Source organism: Aythya fuligula, chromosome 28 (assembly GCF_009819795.1).
Source record: "Aythya fuligula isolate bAytFul2 chromosome 28, bAytFul2.pri, whole genome shotgun sequence".
NCBI lineage: Eukaryota > Metazoa > Chordata > Aves > Anseriformes > Anatidae > Aythya > Aythya fuligula.
In genome coordinates this window covers 2798037-2820341 of record NC_045586.1, presented here as the reverse complement: position 1 = coordinate 2820341, position 22305 = coordinate 2798037, and the positions used below count along the sequence as shown (strand labels likewise).

Sequence of the window (22305 nt, the reverse complement as noted above, 5' to 3'; positions counted from 1 at the left end):
GCGCTGCCCCCGTTGCCAGGGCGACGGCCGAGGCGCGGCACTACATCTCCCAGAACGCCTCGCGAGGCCGCGCGGCGGACTACACTTCCCGGCATCCCCCGCTGCCTCATGCTGGGGCGGGGGTGGGTAGAGGGAAGAGGCCGCGGACTACATTTCCCAGCATGCCGTTTCCCCGAGCGGAGGGCGGCTCCGTACGGTGGCCGGCGCGGCCGGGGGCGCGTGACGGGCCGGCCGGGCGCTGCTCGCCAAGATGGCGGACGAGGAGGGCGAGGGGCTGCCGCGCTCGGCGGCGGGGCCGCAGCGCAACGGCGGCGGCGAGGGGGCGCCGGGGGGGCCGGGGGGGCCGCGGGTGGTGCGCATCGTCAAGTCCGAGTCCGGCTACGGCTTCAACGTGCGCGGCCAAGTGAGCGAGGGCGGCCAGCTGCGGAGCATCAACGGCGAGCTGTACGCGCCGCTGCAGCACGTCAGCGCCGTGCTGGGCGGGGGGGCCGCCGACCGCGCCGGGGTCCGCAAGGGCGACCGCATCCTGGAGGTGTGAGTACGGGGGGGGGGGGCTGGGGGGGGAACCGGGGGGCTGGGCCGGGGCCGGGGCCCTCCGTGGAGACCGGGGGGGGGCGTGCGGGGGGCTGCGGGGGGCTCCGGGTCCCCCCCCCCCCAGCACGGAGCCGCCTCACGGAGCCGGGCTCTGGCCGCCCCTCACGGGGGGGGTTATTGGGGGGGTTATTGGGGGGCTGCCCCCCACCCCCCCTCGCTATGGGGGCTCCTCCAGCCTCTCCCGTCCCCCAGTCCTTTAGGAGACCCCCGCGGGGGGCAGGGGCGCGGCCCCCCCTCCTCGGAAGGTGGGGGTTTGGGGGTCTCAAAGGGGGGGGTGCGGAGGGGGTGGGGGTCGCAGCCTCCCCGAGGAGCCGCTCTGCGGGGGGGGCGGCTCGGGGCAGGGCCCTGGACCCTCGGCCTGGTGAAGCCCGGCGGCCCCACGAGCACGCGAACCTGGGGGGCTCTGCGGTGGGACCCCCCAGGAGGAAACATCCAGGGGAGCCCCCACCCCAAATTCTCCTCCCCGTGGGGTCACGGCTGCGTGGGGAGGAACCCGGAGGAGAGCGGGACAGAGCCTGGGGGGGGCAGGGACGGGGACAGGGGGCTGCGTCCTGGGGGAGAGCTGGGGAAAGGACAGCCCCCCACCCAAATTTGGGGGCTGGCATCAGGTGCGCCCCGGCCCGTCCGGGTTTCTCTCCCTGTGGCCGTGCGGTTCCTTGGGCTGGCTCCGTGTGCCCCCGGTCCCTGCGCGGCTGTAGGTCGGGCTGGGCTGGGGAAGTCCAATTACTAATTAATTACAGGGATTTACAGCAGCGGGATTGCCTCGCTGCCGGTCCTCGCGGGCTGCAGCGGCGGTGCCTGGCCCCACAGAGCCCAAACTCCCCGGCCGGGCCCTGCTGTGGGCACGGTGCTGGCCTTGGGCGCTCTCCTGTGGGACCCAAACGCTCCTGGCTTTGATTTCCCTTGCAGAGGTGTCTGGGGGTGAGTTCTGCACCTGGGGCACCTGCTCGGCAGCAGCATTTATTGACCCAGGGGAACGTTTGTGAGCGTGGCGAGGCACCCAGCTGAAATCCTCCACTGTGGGGGCCAGGAGGGGGGTGCTGAGGAGCTGGGGCTCGGTCCTGGCTTCTCGGGCAGGTGGAAGGCTCGGCCTGAGCTTTGCTCTGAGCTTCGGCAGCGGTGCAGGAGCTGAGGCAGTGGCTGAGGTTCGCTCTCAGCCTGCGGCACCGGCGTCCGGACAGCTCGGGCAGGGAGCAGCGGCCGCAGGAGCTGGGATTTCCTCCCTGCTCCTCTCCGGGGGGAAGCCGCTTCCTAATTCGCCTGTGTGGCTCCTCGTAGTGCCGTGAGATGGTTTTGGCTCTCCGTCAGGGTCGTTAACCCGGCTGCGTGCGCCAGCCCGCTGGCCCTACAGGTCCCGGGCAGCACCGGTCCCGTTTCACAGGCGTTGACCCTCCTGGATCTGATAAAACCCAGCTCCTGCGAATAAATCCGAGCACGGCTGTGAGCTGGAGTCGGAAACAATACCACGGCCTCCCAGAATAGCGCTGCTTTTCCTTCCTTAGTGCAGCGGCACCCAGCGCGGTGCCGGGGGTGGCGTTCCTGGGAGCTCTGTCCCGGAGCTGTCCGTGTGTCCTGCTCTCGTCTGGGCGCTGAGCAGCGTGCACGGGGCAGGGGGGTCCAAACAAATGGGTTCAGGTGGAGGCTGCTGGAGCTGGGGCTGGAGAAATGAGAGCTCCGTGGCTGGGGCTCGGTGGGCAGCATCTGGCTCCTCACCAGGCCCCAGCCCCACAGCAGCAGCACCACCTGAGCCTGGTTTTCCCCACGGGGAAGCATGGCAAGGTGCTCCCAGCCCTTGTCTGTGACCCGTGGAGGTTTTGGGCATTGTCCCAGGGGTTTTGGGTTCCTGCACTCATTGCAGCCCTCTCCTGCCGTCCGTCGCTGTATCGTGCTCTGTGCCTAGCGTGTAGCTCAGAGCTGGCTGTCGGAGGCTGGTTTTGCAACATAACTCTGGTGTGCTCCCTAATCTCCTTAGCTCCTTGTGTGTTTGTGGGTGTTGAGGGCATTGGAGACAGACAATGAGAGCTAATTGAGCTCTTGATTATCGCCCTGAATGACAATCGTCGCTAATCCCGACGGAGGGAAAATCTGGATGGAGGTGAGATCCACCCCTGGGGCCGCTCCCCACACCGCGGGGCTCTGCATGAGGGCGCTTCCTTAGCGCTCCTCCCGGTGACCGGCTCCATCCCTCCGGACTCAGACTTTTATCTCCTCGTGGTCCAAAGTCTAACCCCGTGGATTGCCCCGGAGACGACTGTGCCGTGGGGAAGCACAGACTGACCCTAAAGAGGTGGCTGCTGCTGCTGCTGCTTGTTGGCAGCGTTCTGCTGCCCGCACACGGGGCGCGTCGCCAACAAATCCCCTCCTGGAAGGGGCAGCGGGGTGCCTCGGCCCGAGCCCGTCAGGCTGCCCGTCTCAGCAGCCCCACGGCGCAGCGAACCTTGCCTCTTGCTCTGGACTCCTGTGGTGTGTGGCGCCCCAGCTCGTGGCCCCGAGTGGTGAGCGATGTGCTGGGGCGGCCGCACAGAGGTTGTTTCCCCGCTGCGGTTGCTGGAAGCCTCTGCAGCAAGTGTGTGAGATAAGGACCTGAGATAAGGACCCGAGATAAGGACCTGGTGGTCAGGTGGCAGCGGCTGCCCCGCAGGGACGGCTGATGCAGGCCCTGGCGTCCTGCGGTGCCTTCCCCACGCGTTGTGTCCCCTCCTTGGTCACCGGTCCCAGCAGTTCTGGGCAGCCTCTCAGGGTACTGTCCCTAGGACAGGAGGGTTTCCTTTCGCCGGGGTTCGGACCCATGCCTGCAGGGAAATGTCAGCAGCAGCAGCAAGCCCTGTGGGCCACGGGGCTGCTCGGGGCTCAGCTGGGAAACCAGCACCCTGTCACGGGCTCAAGCTGTCGTCAGCAGCGTGAGTTCCCCCCAGGAGAAGTGAGGGGAGGGCGAAAGGTCACTGCTTTGGTGTGGGGACATGGGAATGTCCAGCTCTGCGCCGTGCTGGCCCTGGGGCTCCCTGTGAGCTGCCCTCATGCTGGATCCAGGAAGGAGAAACCGAGGAAGCCTCGGCCGTGTGTTCGGAGCTGGTGCTGGGCAGGCTGGGAGCTGGCTGCTGGTACCTGCACCTCCAAAGGGCTTGGTGCACGTCTGGCTTCCGAAGCGTCCAAAACGTTTGTCCTTTTTCAGCAGGACTACCTGTGAAGTCAATATTTGTTTTCCTGTGAGTAATATTTAGCTTTTAACCTGCTGAAACACTCATCACGTGCCTTGTCTTCTTTCAGGGTGTTTCAGGTGTTCATTTACGAGGAGTTGGTGCTCTCGTAATTGGAGCCGGCAAACGGCAGCTGTGCTGTTTGCCAGAGCAGAGTGCGGAAATGTGCCCAGGGACCTGAAAACTTCCTTAAAATGTCAGGAGAGGCGGCTGTGGAGATGGTAACGAGCCCAGCCTCTGTCGGAGGCATAGGGGAGGTCACGGGAGCTGCACTTCATGGTTTCTGCCTGTTTTTTTTTGATCTGTTTGCACGAATGCTGGCTCTGGATTTCACAGCCGTTTGAGGAAGGTTGGGGATGGGGAAACGCTGCGTGGCCTCTGCCGAGCACCCCGGCAGGACGTGCCCCGGGGGCTTACGGGAGGCTTCGCCTGCCTGCCCTGCTCCTTGCTCATCGAGGTCAAGGCTTGGAGCACTCGAGGCCGTTTCTCATCCCCCCCGGGGGGAAGGACACGATCCGAGCTGGAGCTGGGGCCATGGGGGGGCTGCTGGGCATGGACGGTCCCGGGGGCGTCCTGCAGGGGAGCCTCAGCCGTGACAAAGCCCAGGGGTTTGGAGCTGAGCTGGGGGAACGGCCTCAGTAGGGAGAGGGGTCGGGATGCCGAAGCGCCCGTCTCTCCTTGGAAACGTTCACGCAGGAGGGCGAGGCTCCTGCCTCGGAGGGGACTGGAGCTTTCCTCGGGTGTTTTGTTGGCTGCGTGGTTTGGGCTCAGCAAGGCACAAAGGCAGGCTGCGGGCTTAATCTCAGGGAAGCGTCTTGCAGGCTTTCTGCAGCAAATTTCCTTGTCTTCTCTTGACAGGCAGTTGGGAAATTTTAAGAAGTCTTCACAGAAAATGAGTCATTCAGTGTGCAAATGGGAGAAGTGAAACCTGCTCCTGGCTCTGAGGCGCCTGCTCCTCGGTGCCGGAGTGTGGGGGAGCGCTGCGCTGGCAAACGCGCCTCGTCCTCGAGGTCTGGTGTGCGCCAGGGAGAATCCCGAGGGTCTCACAGGGAAAATCCCGAGGTCACACAGGGAATATCCCGGGGTCACAGTGAATATCCCGAGGTCACACAGTGTCCTGAGCCGGAGGGGACCCACAGTGTCACCACATCCATCTCGGTGCTTCTGCCCTTGCTGGGCGCTCACGTGGCCGGGTGCCGAGCCAGCCTGTGGCTGCTCACTCCCTGGCCTTGCCCTTCCCAAACCCGGTTCTTTTGGGGCTTTTCAGCTTGTTAAGGTGAGCAGACACCGCTCTGCTCCATCCCCCAGCGTGTCTGCATCACACGGTGTGACCTGCAGCCGATGTCCAGGCCTGTCCAACGCCTGGCGCGGTGCGGGCGCTCTGTCCTGGGGCTCTTTGAGCTTGGTGCTGAGCCTGGGTTCTCTCCCCCAGGCCTGGAAGCTGAGATCGGGTCTTTCCGGGGTGATTCTCCTAAGTAAAAGCTCAATAAAAGCGATTGATGCGGAGCGGGGAGAGCTGTTCTCTTTCCTTCCAGTGCTAGGGCATGAAATTAAATCTCACCCTTGATTTGAGGCGAGCTGGGGTGGCTCGCTGGCTCGCAGGGTGGCTTCGTGGGGAGGCCACACGGCCGGGGGGGCGCGGGCGCCTTTCAGCGTCCCTCCAGAGCTCAGGGCAGCAGCACGGGGCAGGGGCTGTGCCGAGCGTCCCGGCCGAGCCCCTCCGTGGTGTAAATGAGGATGGGGGTCTGGGGGGGCTGTTGGCGCACGTTGGAGCCCTGGGCAGGTGGGCTCAGGGGGGGATGTGAGCCCTGGTCACCCATGGGTGCCGCAGCTGCCTCCTGAGGGCAGCGCCCTGCCTGGGGCTGTTCCTGCAGGGGATGGTTCGGATGCCAAGCTCCGTACGGAGACACTGCAACTTTCTGGAGGCTCACTACTAAATTTAGCCCTTATCAGAAAGAAAAGCAGCCCCATCCTTTTCCAGATTTGGAAGAGAGCCTTGCAGCTCTCTCTGGACCTCGGGCTGGATTTCAGAGCGGCGTCTCTCTGGGTTTGCCATCTCTGGGCCAAGCGAGAGCCGGGCGGCGGCTTCAGGGCGAGCAGGAAGGGCAGGAACGCTCCGAGGTGTCCCGGGGCTTCCATGGGCCTCGGGGCATCGCTGGACGAGCTCTTGCAGTCAGGCTGGAGCAGTGCAAGAGCTGGAAGCCCGTACTCGTTGCGGCAGCGCTCCCGGGCCTGTCGAGGAGGAACTGGAGAGATCTCATCTCCCCTGGCAGCGCGCCCGTGGGCTCGCGGGTGCTCGTCTCGGCAGCTGGGAGCAGCAGCCTCTGAAGCCTCTTACCCTCGCCCTCCAAGCGCCCGAGCCTGCGTTCTCATTCTTGTTCATCCGGAAGCTTCAGCGCAGATTTTTGGAAATCTTCCTTGTGTTTTGGGGCTGCCGAGGGCAGGAGCTGGCCTTTGGCCTAGTTACGCACTCAGTGGTGGTGTTGTTCCTCAATTCTGTGGTCACCTCGTGTGTTTCCCTTGAGCTGAGAGGAGAAGGCTCACGGTCTGGGTGCGAACGTGCCGTGCAGTGCTTTACCTGTGCCCGAAGCCATCAGACAACTCCGTAACCACCAGCCCGAGAGATCGCCAGCAGAAGTTGGAGCAGCTCAGCCCAGAGCAGCGCTCACCCTCCTGCTGCTGTGCAGGCAGAGCTGAGCTGCAAAACCCACTGCCACTGGAGCAGAACTTGCAGAATTTTAACACAAACTAAGTGGGTTGGGTTTTTTTTTGCTCCTCTTTAGCTTGTGTAACCCATTGTGGGAAGAGAGCTGAAGCCGTGGAGGTGTCAGTCACCTGCAGCCGGCGGATTTTCGAGGGAAGCAGTTATGGGATGGGTTTCTGGGCTGCTCCTGGCATGGTTTGAAAGCTCTGCTGTCCCCCCTGCCTTGCTTATGGCTTTTCTGCCCTCTCTCGCAGGAACGGGGTGAATGTTGAGGGAGCGACCCACAAACAAGTGGTGGACCTGATCCGCGCCGGGGAGAAGGAGCTGATCCTGACGGTGCTGTCGGTGCCTCCCCACGAGGCCGATAACCTCGACCCCAGCGATGACTCCTTGGGGCAGTCGTTCTACGACTACACGGAGAAGCAGGCTGTGCCCATCTCCATCCCCACCTACAAGCACGTGGAGCAGAACGGCGAGAAGTTCGTGGTGAGTGGCGGCGGGGCCGTGCTCCCCGGGGACGGGAGGGGGCTGCTCGGGGCTGCTTGGGGCTGCCCGTGGCTCCGGGGAGGCAGCGCCGTGCCTGATTGCTCTCGGAAAGCTTTCCGCGCCCCAGCCAGCCCCTGCTCTGCTCCCTGCAGGTGTACAACGTTTACATGGCGGGCCGCCAGCTCTGCTCCAAGCGGTACCGCGAGTTTGCCATCCTGCACCAGAACCTGAAGCGGGAATTCGCCAACTTCACCTTCCCGCGGCTGCCGGGGAAGTGGCCGTTCTCCCTGTCGGAGCAGCAGCTGGATGCCCGGCGGCGAGGGCTGGAGGAGTACCTGGAGAAAGGTGCGGGGCTGGGCACAGCGCCCGGGCAGCCGTGCGGCCGCACGCCACCCTCCTCACAGCAGGCAGCGAGTCCTCGGGGCCCGTCCTTCCCTGGGAGACCTGGAAGCTCGAGCTGCACGGGCTTTTGTTTGTCAGCCAGGGAAAGAAGCTCACAGTGTGGCTGGGCTGGGTTTGGGGCCCGCAGTGCTGAGCTCAGGCTTGCCCATACCCAGGCACGAAGCCCCTCGGCCCCGCCGGTGTGGCCCGGGGCAGGTTCCCCCAGCCCGCTGCTGTCCCAGCCCTGCTCCTTCGCCTTCATCCTGGCCGGAGGAAACGGCAGGCTGCGTGCACGGGGATGCAGCCTGGTACAGTTCTGTCCCAGGTTATGTACTGAGCCTGGCCCGAGTCCCCAGACAGCTTTGTTCCCTCTGGAATAACGCATTTATGAAATCCTTGCCCACTTCCCAGTGCAGTCGGAGCCTCCTGTTGGCCGCGTGCCCGCAGCCTGGGTTTCTCCCCGGGGATTATTTCAGCAGTGAGTTCCTCAGCGCCGCTGCACGCTTATCGCTTGCTGTCTTGGGGGGATTCGGGGTGTATTGGCCCCCGTGCCAGCAGCCCTGGTGCAGCCTGCAAAGCACTTGTGTCAGGAGGCTTTGCCGGGCTCCCGGTGCCTCCCCAGTTTCCTGCAGGCCGCGGGACAGGCGGGTGCTCTTACCCTGCAGCCTCTGCCGGCCTGTGCCCCCCCTCGCCCCGGGACAAGGCCGTGACCCCTGCTCTCTGTCCCGCAGTGTGCTCGATACGCGTCATCGGCGAGAGCGACATCATGCAGGAGTTCCTGTCGGAGTCGGACGAGGTAGGCACGCGGGCACGGCGCTGGAACTCGGCCTCCCCTGGTGCGGAGGCGTGGGGAGACTGGGTCAGAGCGCGAGGATCCTCCCCAGCAAAGCCTCAGCTGGGCAAATCGAACGCCGGAGCAGAAAACCAAGGCTGCGGTTCGCTGCCAGCTATTGCTTGTAGGAAGCCTCTCCTTGTAGCAGGAGCTGGGAACGGCTCCGAGGCCGCTCTTGGAGGACCAGAACTGGGTGCGAGGCCTCGCTGCCTGCCCTGGGCCTCCGTGGCCCCGCAGCAGTGTGCCTGCTGGTTCCTGCTGCTGGTGGCAGCCCCGGGAGTTGTGTGTGTGAGCTGCTGGCGTTCGGCAGCTGCTGGGCAGAAAGGCAGCAGGCACGTTAAATACCAGCTCGTCTGACTTGCTTCTGCCCGGGTTTGGGTTGCCCGCAGCAGCAAAGCCGCTGTTTGCCCTCTGGCCATTGCTCTTTTCCCAACTTTTCCGTGGTGCATTCAGTTGCTCTGGCTCAAAGCTTTCTCTCGCTCCTCACTGACAAAGCCACGACTGGAAAATCCTCCCCGGCGTGGTCCGGAGCAGTTTGCTTGGCGTCCTGCCTCGAAGCAGAGCTCACATCTTCCTCCTTTCAGAATTCCCCCACGCAGCCTGGAAGCAGATTCCTGAGGCTTGCAGAGCAGCTGGCTGCTAGACGTGAGAGTGCACGAGTGACCACGTTAGTCAGCCAGCACCAGGCCTGGTCCGTGGAGCTCAGGAATTCCCCCCACTGCGCTCCTGGAGCTCAGTAAAGTCGAGCTCAGGGCTCAGCTCGTGGCAGTGAGCGGGGGCATCTGCTCAGGGCACGCGTGGGACCCTGGGCCCAGCTCTGGGCTGCAGCTGGGAGCGGCGATTCCCAGCCCCTGCAGCCACGTCTGGTGGACTCTGATTTCTGGCTGATTTCTGCCTTCTTTTTGCCTTTCTCTAGAATTACAATGGTGTCTCAGACGTGGAGCTCAGGGTAGCACTACCAGATATAACAACAGTGACAGTCAGAGTCAAAAAGAACAGCACTACAGATCAGGTGTACCAGGTGAGCTACTTTTTGTTGTGTTCTGGTTTGTTTTTTTCCCCTGACTGGAAAATTAACGTGATTCAGGCACGAACCAAGGCCCAGAGGTGCCCGCTGGGTTCTCAAGTGCAGGTAGGCACTAGTGCTGCTTCGCAGAGGGCAGGAATGCTGGCGAGCTCCAACCTCACGCCGTGCTGAAGCAGCATTTTCTTTGGCAGTCTTGGCTGCAAGGACGGAGTCATCGCTGAATTAATTTCCACTGATAGTATCTGAAAGCTGGTGGATGGCTCGAAGCACCAGGCAGATCGGGTGTTGTGGCTGCAGCGGAGGAGCTGGATCCAAGAGCTGTCTGCGTCCGGCACGCGCCTCTGTGGCTGCGTGGCAGGACAGCGAGCTGGGCGTGAAGGGAGTGACCCCTGGGGAATGGTCTGGGCAGGTTCCAGGTCTGCAGGCAGCCCGAAGGCCCCATGCTTGGAGCGGAAGGTGAAGAACAACTGACTTCAGCCAGCACTGCTGGAGAGAGATGGAAGTTGTCGATGAAGGAGGGGGAATAAGGCGATGGGGGCAGACTAGTTAAAAGGGGAACTCAAAGTGCTGCTGCAAGCGAGGAGCTGAAGGGTTGCAAAAGAGCAGGACCGCAGGAGCTCCTGCTTTGTGCAGCAGAATCCCGCTGCTGGAGGAGACTCGTGGTGCCTTTGGCAGAGTCGTGGTGCTTTTGGCAGACTTGTGGTGCCTTCAGGCACTTGGGACGCGACCTGCTGAAGTTCACATCGCCTCCGCCGAGGTCTGTGGGATGTGGCTGTGGTATTAGCACGCAGGGCAGAAGTGGTGTTGGAGCCAGCTCCTCGGGGAGGTGTGCTCCTCCATCAGGAACTGAAAGCAGAGGCGTCGGAGGAGCAGATGACCTAATTGTCAGCAGTGGGGGCAGTTGCAGTCTGCGGTTTGCAGGAAGGCAAAAGCACGCGAGTCTGGGCCCTCACTAAAGAAAAGCTCTGATTTTGCAGGAAGAATAACATTCAGGCTTTCCTTGATGACTAACGCCTCGGGTTAATGAATACTTGGAATAACCTGCACGGCGCTGGCCTTGCCCTGCACGGGGACTGCCGGGTGCTGGCTCCTGCTTTGCTCACTCCGTTTTTCCCTCTGGTTGCTCTAGGCTGTGGCTGCTAAAGTTGGAATGGACAGTATTACCGCAAACTACTTCGCCTTGTTTGAAGTGATCAATCACTCCTTTGGTAAGTCTTTTCATCCCTTTGGTGCCCACAGGCAGCCGAGGAGGGAGCTCGGCGGTGCTAGCAGAGCCTGGTGGCACTCGTTTGGGCCTTATCTGTGCTCACAAAGTCAGGAGCCCCTGGGAGGAATTGGGCAGGCGCAGCAGATTCTGATAATGAGGAGCCCTCAAAGTTTGATGGCTTTTTCTGCTGCTGCTTGACTTTCCAGTTCTTAAACAGTTCAAGGAGACGAGCCTCTTGTTAACTGAGAAGCGTTTTACTGCAGTTCAAAGGGCCCAGCCAGCAGAGAGAGCGGCCGGCAGCACTGAAACGTGGCTGCCTGGAGAGGGGGCACCAAAAGCGTCTCGGTGTGGAGCAGGGGGGCTGCAGAGGGAACTGGGTTTAGTCTGCTCACACGTAGAGGGGGCGTGATGGCCAGGCCCCGAGGGGATGCGTGCTGCGAGCTGACCCGTCTGTCCTTCAGCCTCTGAATCCTGGGGGTGTTTGAGCCCTGGCTGCAGGATTCTGGGCGACTCTTTTGGTGCGTTGTGAATTGCAAATCCCCGTCCTCCCAGCTCGGAGCGTGCTGAGGTCTCTGCCTGGTCTCGGCTCCCCCACCTTCACTGAACCTGAGGTGTCCAAACTGCCCAGGTCATGCTGCTGAGTGGGTGTGGTGGTTTGGGCTTGTTCCTGCACTGCCTTTTGAGCCAAGTGCACGTCTCCTTCCCAGCTGGGTGCCTTCATTTCTGGGTCGCCAGCTCTGCCTGCCTCAGACTCACCCTGGAGTTACTGCAAGCTGTGCAGTTTTAGGGGGAGATCTCTGGGACTGCTCCTCACATTTGAAAATTCTGGCGAAGTGGCAGGGACAACTTCTGCCTTCCTAAAGCCCTCCTGAAGCGACCCAGCTCGGAAGACAAGCTGGGGTTGTACTCGGGTGCTGACCTGGGCCGTGCAGGGAGCCCGGAGCAGGAGGTGGGATGCTGCCACTTGTGGGCACAGTCCCACGGGGGGCGTTCAGGCTGCCAGGCCCTGGCTGGTGCTGGTGGTGCCCCGTTGCTCTGAGCAGTTTGAGAAGCACAGCACTCAGAACAGGAAAATCTCCAGTTAACCTTTACGGCCTGCGCGTTCCGGACGCTCGCCGTGAGCATCCCCATTTATTCCTGTCTGGATGCGCTCCATTTAATTTCCCTGGGAGCTGTTAGCTCCGGCTGCAGGGAGACAGTGACCGTACCCTACCTGACGAAGGAGACGTGCCGAGCTCCCCTTCTCATCCATCACCGTGAAGGAAAGCAGCAGCAGCAGCTCTGAACGCAGTGAGCATCGACAGGGGCAGTGCGGGCAGGACTCATGGCAGCAGGCTGCCTCAGCCCGCCGTGATGCGGAGGGGCCCTTCCGAGGAAGCTGCAGGGAAATGGAAACGAGCCCAGAACGCTCCCGTGGGGAGCTGGAGATGGCCTTGAGCAGCAAGTCACAGTGTGGGGGCAGCGCCACGCATCGCAGTGCCCTGGAGCAGTGTGAGGGGATCGCGCCCTCTGCTCTGCTCCCTGAGACCCTGCCTGCAGCCTTGTGCTCAGCTCTGGGGCCCCAGCACCAGAGGGACGGGGACCTGCCAGAGCCAGCCCGGCTCTGACAGGCAATCAAAGCACGTCTCAGAGCGTTGTCCAAACTCTTCTTGAGCTCCAGCAGGTCCCTCCCAACCCAAGACATTTGTGATTCTGTGACCTTGGGCAGGGTGATCCTCCCCGTGCTCAGCAGAGGGTGACATCGGGCTGCTGTGATGGCTCCTGGGGACCACACTCGGTGGGGTTGTCCTCAGCTCATGCCCTGCCCGGCCGCATGGGTGGCAGCGGGGCAGCACCCGCGTCCTCCCCCATCAGCCGGGAGGAGTTTGATCTTCAGGGAATTAATTCCTGTTTGTGTGCCAGGGCCCACTGCGAGGGACCCCTGGGGTCCAGCACTGCAGAAGCAGGTGCTGAGCCCAGCTGACCTCGGTGTCCTGTGCTGACCTCGGTGTCCTGTGCTTCTTCCAGTGCGCAAGCTGGCGCCCAACGAATTCCCCCACAAACTCTACGTGCAGAACTACACCTCGGCAGTGCCGGGAACATGCCTGACCATCCGGAAATGGCTTTTCACTACAGAGGAGGAGGTTCTTCTCAACGACAATGACTTGGCAGTCACCTACTTCTTCCATCAGGTAGGTGCCCGCGAGCTCTTTGGGCAGGAGCTGCGATTTCTTGCTGGAGGTGAGCCAACGCCTGCTGGTAGCCAAGCGCCTGGCTCCCAGAACCACTCCAGACGCCGCTGTGCCTTGGTGTCCTGGCAGCAGAGCAGGAGCTTGAGGGCTGGCGCTGCTCAGGCAGCTTTGAGGAGCACGGGCTGGTGGCTGGGTGAGTCGGCAGCTCTGCGGTGAGCTGGTGGGGATGTTCCTGCCTGTGCTTTCACTCAACCCCTTCCATGCAGCTGCTCTGGGGTGAAGTGAGCCTGAGAGGAGCTGTGCTCTGCCTGTGTACAGCTGGTCTAGGACGAGCAGCTCAGAGGTAGACACCTGCACAGTTCAGTGAGCTAAATCCTGCTCTGTCTCAGCCACCAAAAACGCTGTCCCAACACTTCCAACTGACAAGTACCAGCCTCTGACACAAACTGAGAAAAGAGCTGTTAGCAAGCTCAGCGATGCCCCAGACTGGCTGGCAGCTTCACGAGCTGCTTGGTGCGAGGGCAGGGGTCCTGGCTGAGCAGTGTGAGGCTGTGCAGCTAAAGGCAGGGCTGTGTACCTGCTCACTCCCGAAGAGTGAAGCAGCCTTTGCATGGCAGCACTGCCCTCCAGCAGCACGGTGTTTGAAAACAAAGCCTGTGCTGCTCTGCTGGAGGCGGCTGCATGTGTCTGTGGTGGAAGGGTTGTAGCGGACGATGCCCAAAGGCAGAGGCAGGATTCCAAGTACCAGCATTTGCAGATCCATCTGGGGAATTTTCTATCAGAGCCCTCCTAGACCCAGGCATCTGCGTGCTGCCCGAGGCAGGCAGAGGCTCGGGGCTGGAGTCGCCGAGCCCGGCCCTCGCTGGGTGCACGATGGACTGCAGGGCTGTGAGCTGGGGCAGGCGAAGCACTGCGAGGAGATCCTGGGGCCTGACCTCCTGGGTGTTCTTTCCCTTTTTCTGTTTCAGGCTGTCGATGATGTCAAGAAAGGCTACATCAAAGCAGAGGAGAAGTCCTACCAGTTACAGAAGCTGTGTGAGCAGAGAAAGATGGTCATGGTGAGTTGTCCTACCTGTCCTGGTTGCTTCCTCCGGCAAGTGCCGTGCAGTGCCGAGTCTGGGAAGGAGATAGCTGCAGCCTTGAAAAACATCTTTCCTTGGAAAGCAATAACCCCAGAGAGCTGTGGGAGCGTCGGTTTGGCACAGAGGCCTCGGCAGGGTTGCAGGCGTGCAGCAGTGCCAGGCGTGGGGCTGGGCCATGCCCACGGGTCTGCTGCTGCCCGAAACAAAACCGCCCCGTGTGCCCAGTGAGCTCCATCAGCTGCTTGTCCTTGGCACGGCCACGAATTGACTGGGCTCCAAACAAGGCAGCGATAAACCTGGCGTGTTACTGCCAGTGCTGAGAGGTGAGGTGCTTAACGCGCCGTGTAGCAGTCCTCCACCCCCAGCCCTTTGGGAGCAGCTGTTCCCAGTAATGGAGAGGCAAAGGTCGTCTTCTGCCTCGAGCAGTGGCACTGGGCTGGCCGAGAGGCACGGGCACTGCTCTGCTCGCAGTGCTGCTCGCTGTGTCCCCTGCCCCCGTCTCTTAGTGTCTTTTTTTGCCTGGCAGAAGTCTCCCCAGGTTGCAAATCCCGTGTCAGATCTCGCTGTCTGTCTGCCTGACTCTTTTCTGCCTCTTATCGCTTTGCCCAGCGAGTGCCTGGGGGCTCGGTGCGACTCGCTGAGCCTGCCTGGCGTAGATGTGGGGGAGCAGGGGGGTGCCCCGAGCTCAGCCGCCAGACGCGAGCTTGGCTCGAAGATCAAGCAGCAGAAGAATCTGACTTGTAAATAACTCCTGGGGTGCCTGGGGCTGCTCTTTCCCCAGCTCTGCGCCCCGGCTGCTGCTGGCTGTGCTCATTGAGGGGTGGCTCGGGGTCCTGCTTGGGGTCCTGCCCCGAGCCCCTTTGCTGTAGCTCTCAGGCCCCTACTGGGGGGCTGCGTTGGACCCCCAGCAGAGTCACCTGAAGCACTAAGCCAAGAAACGAGTTCAAATAACCTCTTAATTATTAACTAATGGTAAGGGGCAATAAATAGACACTTCCCCCACGTGGCTCATCCCATGGCACTTTTGTTCCTGCTGCTCTCCCGGGCTTTCTGATGACCAAAGACAGGTCGGGGGCCGTTAGCACGAGGGTGGCAGGAGGAGGCTGGGTCCCCGTCCAGCGCTGTCGCTTTCCCCCTGCAGTACCTGAACATGTTGCGGACGTGCGAGGGTTACAACGAGATCATCTTCCCCCACTGCTCCTGTGACTCCCGGCGGAAGGGACATGTCATCACGGCCATCAGCATCAAGCACTTTAAACTCCACGCCTGCACCGAGGAGGGCCAGCTGGAGGTGAGGGGCACAGCAGGGCTCTGCCCGGGGTCCCGGTACCCACCTCGGCTTCGTAGGAAGGGGGAGCAGCTTGCCCGGGGCTCTGGGGCTTGGGACTGCCACTGGCTGGCAGCACGGGGCGTCACTCCCTGCCCTCGCCCCCCCTGTGTGTGGTTTGGCTTTTTCTGATCTGCCTTAAAGCCCCCCGTGCCCGGGGGCTGCTGGCTCGGGGCTCACGGGGTTTTATCTCCGCTCAGAACCAGGTCATAGCGTTCGAATGGGACGAAATGCAGCGGTGGGACACGGACGAGGAGGGGATGGCGTTTTGTTTCGAGTACGCACGTGGAGAGAAGAAACCCCGATGGGTTAAAATCTTCACCCCCTACGTAAGTGTGCCCCCGGTTACTCACAGACGGGGAAGGAGGAAGGAGGAGTCGCATCCCGCTTGTTCCTCCCTCTGGGATCCGCAGGGAGCTGGAGGGGAGCACCCAGCTCCGAGCGGGAGGCGGCGGGGAGGCAGGCGGCCGCCAGGAGGAGCCGGCAGCACGGGCAGGGCGATGGGCGCTGCGCCGCCGCCTGACACGCGCCCGCTTTCTCTCTGCAGTTCAACTACATGCACGAGTGCTTCGAACGGGTTTTCTGCGAGCTCAAGTGGAGGAAGGAGGTAAGGGCCCGCTGCTGCAGGGCAACGGCTTCGCCTCTTTCGGCAGCTTTTTACTGCAAGCGACTCCGCCTGGCTCCGACCCGCAGCCCGAGCAGGAAGGATTGTGCGGGGAGCAGCTGGGTGCTTGGAGCAGCGGGGGGGCTCTGCTGGGAGCGTGGGGGGGTCTCGGGCTCCGTGGGTGCGGGGCGCCGCGTGTTGTGTCCGAGTGAGGAGCTCCGGGAGCTGTTTGGTTCCCGGTCGCTCCCTGGTGCCTGCTGCCGAGTGCAGGGGGCAAAGCGTCCGTCCTGCGGCGGGGTTACGGGGGCTGCGGAATGACTCAGGAGGGGTCGCGAGAGCCTCTGGCAGAAAGATTCTGGGGAGCAGGGAGGTGTTAGGGTTTATTTTGAGTCCCAGCCTGAGGGGGCTGCTCGGCCTCCTCCCGCTGAAGCTGTTGAGAGGTGTCACCCGCGGGTCGTCCCAGGGACGGCTCCGTGCTGGCAGGGTGGCTGGGACTGGAAGCACCTCGTCTGTGGCTGCTGCAGCACCGCCGCGTGTGCCCCGGCCCCTGCTGTCCCGGGGAGGTCGCCGCCCTCCCTTTTGGGAGCAGAGAGAAGCGGCTGCTGGAGGCTGGGGCCTCTCCTTGCCCTTGATCTGATCAGAGATTAAACGCGGCGAGTCTGAAAGGGATCCAGGACGATCTGCCCAGCGTGGAGGCTCCCGGACAGGGACGATTCCCTTCTCCACGGGGAAGTTTCCAACCTGCTGGGCACGGGGCAGGGCTGCTGGTGCTCGTCGCGGTGTGGCCAGGGCCCAGGGCTGGCGCTGTGCTGGGCACGGGACGCTGCAGACACACAGGGAGCGCAGGGTCAGGCACAGACCGCAGCAGCCATGCGGCCCCAGGGATGCAGCAGTGGACGGAGGAGCGCGAGGCCAGCAGGGTTTTGTAGTGAACATGGAAAGTGGCGTGGCTCAGCCTGAGGTTGGAGCAGGCGCTCTCACGAGGGGCCACAGACCTGCGGGCAGGCCGGGACGAGGAGTCCCAGGCTTTGCACGGGGAGCAGGCGGCGCTCAGCACCGCGTGCAGAGCCGAGGAAATGGGCTCTGGGCTCCGCGTCCCTGCCGGGGTGACCTCTCTGCCCCATGAGGAACAAAGCCTTCGTGGTTGCCTCTTTGGATCGTGGAGCAGAAGCTTCCCGAGGGGGCAGCCTGCCTCGTGCCGAGCTCCTCCGCAGCTCCCCGTGTCGGTGGGGCTGGCGTGGGGCCATGTGGGCAGGGAGCCAGGCACGCGTGGCCGCCTGGTGCCCTCGTGGCCGGCCCGTTCCTTCCCTGCTGAGGCCACGGCGTCGCCCTCAGCGCCCCGGATCCTTCCCGACGCTCTTCCAGCCGCTCCGGCAGCAGCAGCTGCTCAGCCTCCTCCCGTCCCCTCCGGCTCTGCTTTTTTATTTATACCCTTTTTATTTTTTTCCCTTGTAAAGGTGGAGGAGGAAGCAACAGACAAGGATAACAAGAACTGCAGTAAAGACAATATGTGCAGCAAGGTAATTGGGCTGAAAACAAACAGCATCTGTGCTCTGTGAGCCAGCCTGGCTGCTGTGCTGCGGACCTAGTGTCTCCTGCTCCTCTGCTCCAGCTCCCGTTAGCGTAGAACAGTGCCCTTTCCTAGTGGCTTCTCCTCGGAGGGAACCCGCAGACTAACCCCCCCACTGCTGCTTTTGATGGGATAGAGGTGGCTTTGTGCCTCGAGGCCTCTTTGCTGACGTTAGGAACGTTTGGGGCCCCTCTCCTGGACGCCGCCGGTCTCCGGATGCCCCGGGATGCGACGCTCCGGCCGCGAGCGGCGGCTCCCTTCGCCTCCCCGGAGGAGAGGGGACGGGCGCAGCTGCACGGGGACAAACGCTGTGGCTCCGCTCGCCTTGTAAAGGACCAGAGACTTTATCCTGGAAGCCGCGGGCTAGTGGTGTGTGTTTTTTTCTCTTGTTCTTCTGCGATGGAGTGAGGACCCTTAGGGACTGACCGTGCCGTTCCCAGCGCCGCTTTCCTAGTGAGGAGCGAAACCGCTTCTGTCGTAGCCTTGCGAACGCACCTCTCCTGCTGCCGCCCTCTGCCCAGCCGCTTTCGCATTCCAGCTGGCCAGGATTCAAAGCTAAACGCTTCCGATTGCCTCAAGATGCGCCGAGAAGCATCCGGGAGCCTTCCCTGCCCGCCCCTAGGATATCCTCGCGTAGGCTCTTAGCCCAGCACCTCACACGGAGGGGCCCTGCGGAGAGGCCTCCGCTGCTCTGACGCGCTCGTGGAGCGGCGCGTGCCAGGAGCCGCGGCCTCTGCGGGTGCCTCCCTGCAAACCTCTGCTCGCAGCTTCCTCTGCGGGGACTCGGAGCGCCGGCGGTGGCTGCGGACCCCTCGCGTTGCCGTGCTCCCGCCCCACGTTTTAGCTCCGCGCTCGGGCGTCCGAAATAGCTGCAGGTTACTGAGCTCGAAAGAACCGAAGCGCGGTTGCGTTCGGTGAGGCAGAAAGCTGTTAACCCCAGCGGTTCCCGTAGGTGCGCCTCGTGGGCAGGAGTTACGTGATGCTGGCTAGAAAGCGTTGGGACATCAAACGGGGCGAGAGCCCCTTCTGACTGAGCTGAAAGCTGTAGCCGAGGGTGCAGGATGTGTCACCGCTCAGGAAGGAGCGGCGCGGGCTGCGCAGCGCTGGCGGGGGTGTGGGAGCCTCCCGCCCCTGCGATGCTTCCTCTGCCGGGCAGATCCTGCGCGATAACATCCCGCGGGGGTAACCCCAATGATCCCCGGGCACCCAGCGCACTTGAGGAAGAGCGGGGTGAAGGCTTCGCGCACACAGCCGCGTTCCTGCGTTGCCCTTTCAAAGCCGGTGCCCTGCCCGCAAAACCCAGAGACACCCCAGGAAAGAAAGCCAGGCTCAGCTCAGGGGGGCTGCCTGGAACTCCCCCCCCAGGCGCCCAGCTCCCCGCAGGAGTTGTGGCAGCGAGTTGGTGGCACGGAGCTGGGCGGCCGCGGGAACCGGCTGCGGGCTGTGCCGGGCCTGGTGCCGCTCCCTGCCCGCACACGGCACCGCGCCCTCCCGCAGCCCCTGACGTCTCTTCCTGGGGCCTCGGTGAACGGAGACCGGGGGCATTCTCTTCCTTCCCTCTTCCATCAGCGGCTCCTCACTTCTGAGCACCCTGGGACTTCCCTGCCGCGGGGGGGAAAGTTTTTTGTCCCGTTGGATTCGTTCGCGTCTGCATGATCTCGCTTGCTGTACCGGGAACCCTTTGGCGGCAGCTCCTGGCGTGGGGAGCACCGCGGGGCACCGCTGCCCCCGGCACCCCAAAGCCTGGCCGCTGCCCTCACTGCTCTGATGGGAGCAGCACGAGCTGGGGGGGTTAATTCCAGATCAGGAGCGTTGCTGACCGGTCACCGGGTGATTTTCGTTCCTTCGTGTAAAATAAAAAGAGTGATGGAACTTGGCAGATACTTTATGGATGTATTTGGTGCTCTGTGAGCTGCCCAACCCTTGTGGCCCTATTTTCTACGCCAAGCCCTTAAGGGACACCCTTGGCCGCACCACGGGATGGGCCGAGGGTAGGGCAGGGGGCAGTGGGGTGCGTTGGGTGCAAGTTGCTTGGGAGGGAGCTGGTGCCCTGGGGCAGAGCCATGGGGGAAATTCTCTGTCCTCCATCCTCCTTCTGCGGCAGGGAAGCTGCTGAGAGCTGCTGGGCTCGGGTCAGCTCCAGGGAAAGCGCGGAGTCATGCAGGCGGAATTTGGGTTACTTGCAGCCTCTGGCCCTTTTCTGGAGGGAGGGCTGCTTGTGGAGCCAGGAGGGAGCTGGGGGGATCCGTCCGGTCCCCGGGGCTGCTCCTGGCCTCCTTCCTGCCCTCCTTTCCTCTGCTCGAGCTCCCGGGGGGGCTCGGTGGTGCCAGAGCGAAGCCGTGCCCAGGGCTCCCCCGCGCACCCCACACCGCGCAGAGCCACGCCACCCACAGCAGCGACCACCAGCACCCATGGGACCCGGTGCGCCCCAACCCTCAGCTCATTCCCCCAGGGCTCCGAGCGTCCTCCTGCATGGCGCCTGCCCCACAGCCTCGCATTTGAGGCAGAAACCGAAACCTTGCCCTGCCGCCGGGGCTGGTGCCGGGGAGCTCCCCCAGCCCCGTGCTCAGCGGCTGCACCGCGGTGGGGCCGGGCAGCTCCCTGCGGCCGCAGCTCCTCTGCCAGTGGAGGAAGAGGAGGAGGAGGAGGCCGGGGAGCCCCTGGGCTGCGCCGGGTGGGACCGTGGGGGCCAGGAGCCGTCCTGCGGGGCTGCCCCTGACCTCTCCTTTCTCTTCTCTTGCAGAACATCTTTCAGATGGTCAGGTCACAGCAGAGGGACGCGGCCACTTAGCCCCTCGGCACGGAAGAACGTAACCCCCTCCCCCCCACACCCAAATTAACACTTACAAATTCTGTTATTGTATTAAAGCCCTTAAACTAAATATTATTAATAATAATACCATTTGTGAACTTCATGTTTATGGAATTAAGCAGCGAGGAGAAGGGCAGGCTCGGCGGCGGCAAGGGGAAGGCGGTGGCGGACGGCGCGAGCTCGCCCCGGGGTGTTCTGTCTGCTCCCTTCCAGCCGGGTCCGATGCCAGAAGGCGGACTGGGCTCCTGTTTTATACAACTGGAAACTGAGACATCGTCCATTTGCACTGTTCAGGCATATATATGTATGTATGTAAAAAAAAAAAAATAAGAAAAAAGAGAAAAAAAACTGCAAAGCTATATATACAAAGGCCGTGCACGTATATACATATATATATTTCTTTTAAGGTTTCATACCAGTGGCAGTACCTTTTTTAAGCTTGCGTTTTTACACGCATCTCCCCCCCCCCCTTCCCCAATTCATTGTGTTGTTTTTTTAAAAACTAACTTTAGAGAAAAAAAAAAAAAAAAAAAAGGAAAAAAAATCAAAACACAGCAACATTACAGGGAAATACCTCTCCTGGCACAAGGACCTCGGCACGTTTACAAGCTTCTGACTTCGCTTTTCCTCCACCGGAGGTTCCCCCATGGAGGCCACTCGGTGCCGGGTGCCTCCGGAGGCCGCTCGCCATCAGCACTGGGCCCCCCGGAGCAGGAACCCCCCCGGGGTGAGCGTGGCAGCCTCGGGCCCCGCATTCTCGGGGACCCCTCCTGGTCCTGAGGTCCCCGTGGCGGGGCAGTGGCACGAGAGCAGAAGCGAGGCCGCACGCGGGGAATTAATTAGCGCTCGCCGCGCTAATGGGATTTCTCGGCCGCTGTCCTCGGGCGCCCCGCGGGCCAGTCCCGGGCACTCGAATTGTGCAAATCGGGGGGTTTGCCACCATTTTCAGTCCTTAATTTCAGAGGGAGGGGGGCCTGGAGCTCCCAACCCGTTGGCCCAGGCTCTGCGACGCAAACAGCGCTTGTTGCGTTTCAGGTCGCTGCGTTTGGGGTTTTTGTTGTTTTTTTCTTTTTTTCTTTTTTTCCTTAAGGAAACCGAAAGCGCCGCTCCGTGCCCGGCTAAGTAGGTCAGGAAGCGCCGCGGCTTTAATCACACGGAGCCGGGCCCCCCCCGGGCTCAGCAATAATCGGGGGGCTCGGCCCCCCCCACCCAGCGCGCCCCCGGCTGCCCCCCCCGCGCTGCCACGCACACATCTTTAATTTATTCGAGAGAACTCTAACGGTGTTTTCACTACGGTATCTTGTATTTTTTATTCGTGATTCAGAAATGTGAAGGAAATAAACGACAATAAAAAAATTAAAAAAAACCTGCAAAAAGGAGGAATTTAAAAAATAAAAAAAAAAGCCTCCCCCCTCCCGGTCTGCTCCCGGTGTTTCGTTCCTCGTTCTCTAGCGCTAACCACTCCGGTTGTTTGGTAAAGTCACTTAGTGTAATTAATTGTAACATATTCTTTTAAATAAATTGATTTATTGATGAAGCTGCTGGGAACCGTGGCCATTTCCTTCACCGCGGCAGGCGCGGGGCTGGGAGGGGGCTGGGGGGGGGGAACCAACCCCAAATCCCCGGGGTCCCTCCCGACCCCTCCCCGGGCAGGGACGCTTCAGAGCCATCGAGGGTCAGGGTTTTTTTGTTTTTGTTTTTTTTTGTAACTTTTATTTAGACAGAAAAAAATAAAAGGAGGAAAAAAAAAAAAAGAAAAAAATAATTAAATTATCCAAAGTAACCGCAATAAATAGCAAATAAGTTAAGCGCCGGTGTCTCCACCGCAGACATCAACTCCCCGGGGTCTGTGCCCCCCGCGCTACCGGCCCCGCGCCCCCCACCCCCCACCCTCTAAACCGACTCAGCAGGTACCAAACCCCCGAAAAGGGGGGGACAGAGACAAAGAGAGGAGCGGCCGCGCCCCCGGCCAACGGAGTTATGTACAGGGGGGCAGCGGGGAGGGGGGGGGAACCAGGGCATGGCTGCACCCCCCTCCCCCCGGGTTTGGCTGGGGAGGGGGGCATGTGGCACCGGGCACCGGCACCGGGCAGCAGCACCGGGCAGCACCGCCGTTTGGGCCAAATCGGCCCCAAATTTGGCCCCATGTGGCGGTTGCGGCCATGTCCCCGTCGTTCGACGCCGGTGGCCGCAGGGGCTCCGTGGCCGCGCTGCTCCGGGGCCCTCCCGGGTTTGGGCGCCCCGGGGTGCGCACGGCTCCCAGTGCCCGGCGGCGAGTCCCTGGGGCAGCGCCTGCGTGCGAGGCCAGGCA

The 22305-nt window shown here is 62.2% G+C and overlaps 1 protein-coding gene across 2 annotated transcripts; it reads left to right on the top strand.

Annotated features, from left to right (window-relative positions):
• The first annotated feature begins 250 nt into the window (after window positions 1-250).
• SNX27 (sorting nexin 27) lies at window positions 251-20321 on the top strand. Of its 2 annotated transcripts, XM_032204610.1 has the most exons (13): window positions 251-534; window positions 6750-6981; window positions 7134-7326; window positions 8094-8158; window positions 9111-9215; window positions 10351-10429; window positions 12436-12599; window positions 13568-13657; window positions 14823-14972; window positions 15209-15337; window positions 15556-15615; window positions 17070-17132; window positions 19926-20321. In XM_032204610.1, exons 1-13 carry the CDS (start codon window positions 251-253, stop codon window positions 19971-19973), a joined length of 1662 nt encoding a protein of 553 aa, XP_032060501.1. In that variant the 3' UTR covers window positions 19974-20321. The 2 variants fall into 2 exon arrangements, with proteins under 2 accessions (XP_032060501.1, XP_032060502.1); XM_032204611.1 differs by lacking the exon at window positions 17070-17132.
• Window positions 20322-22305: the final 1984 nt, after the last annotated feature.

Excerpts from the sequence above, each read along its gene's own strand:
- SNX27 (XM_032204610.1), top strand. The coding sequence starts at position 251 with ATGGCGGACGAGGAGGGCGAGGGGCTGCCGCGCTCGGCGGCGGGGCCG. Across the intron at positions 15,616-17,069 it reads AGCTCAAGTGGAGGAAGGAG|GTGGAGGAGGAAGCAACAGA; the intron begins GTAAGGGCCCGC and ends TCCCTTGTAAAG. Across the intron at positions 17,133-19,925 it reads AAGACAATATGTGCAGCAAG|AACATCTTTCAGATGGTCAG; the intron begins GTAATTGGGCTG and ends CTTCTCTTGCAG.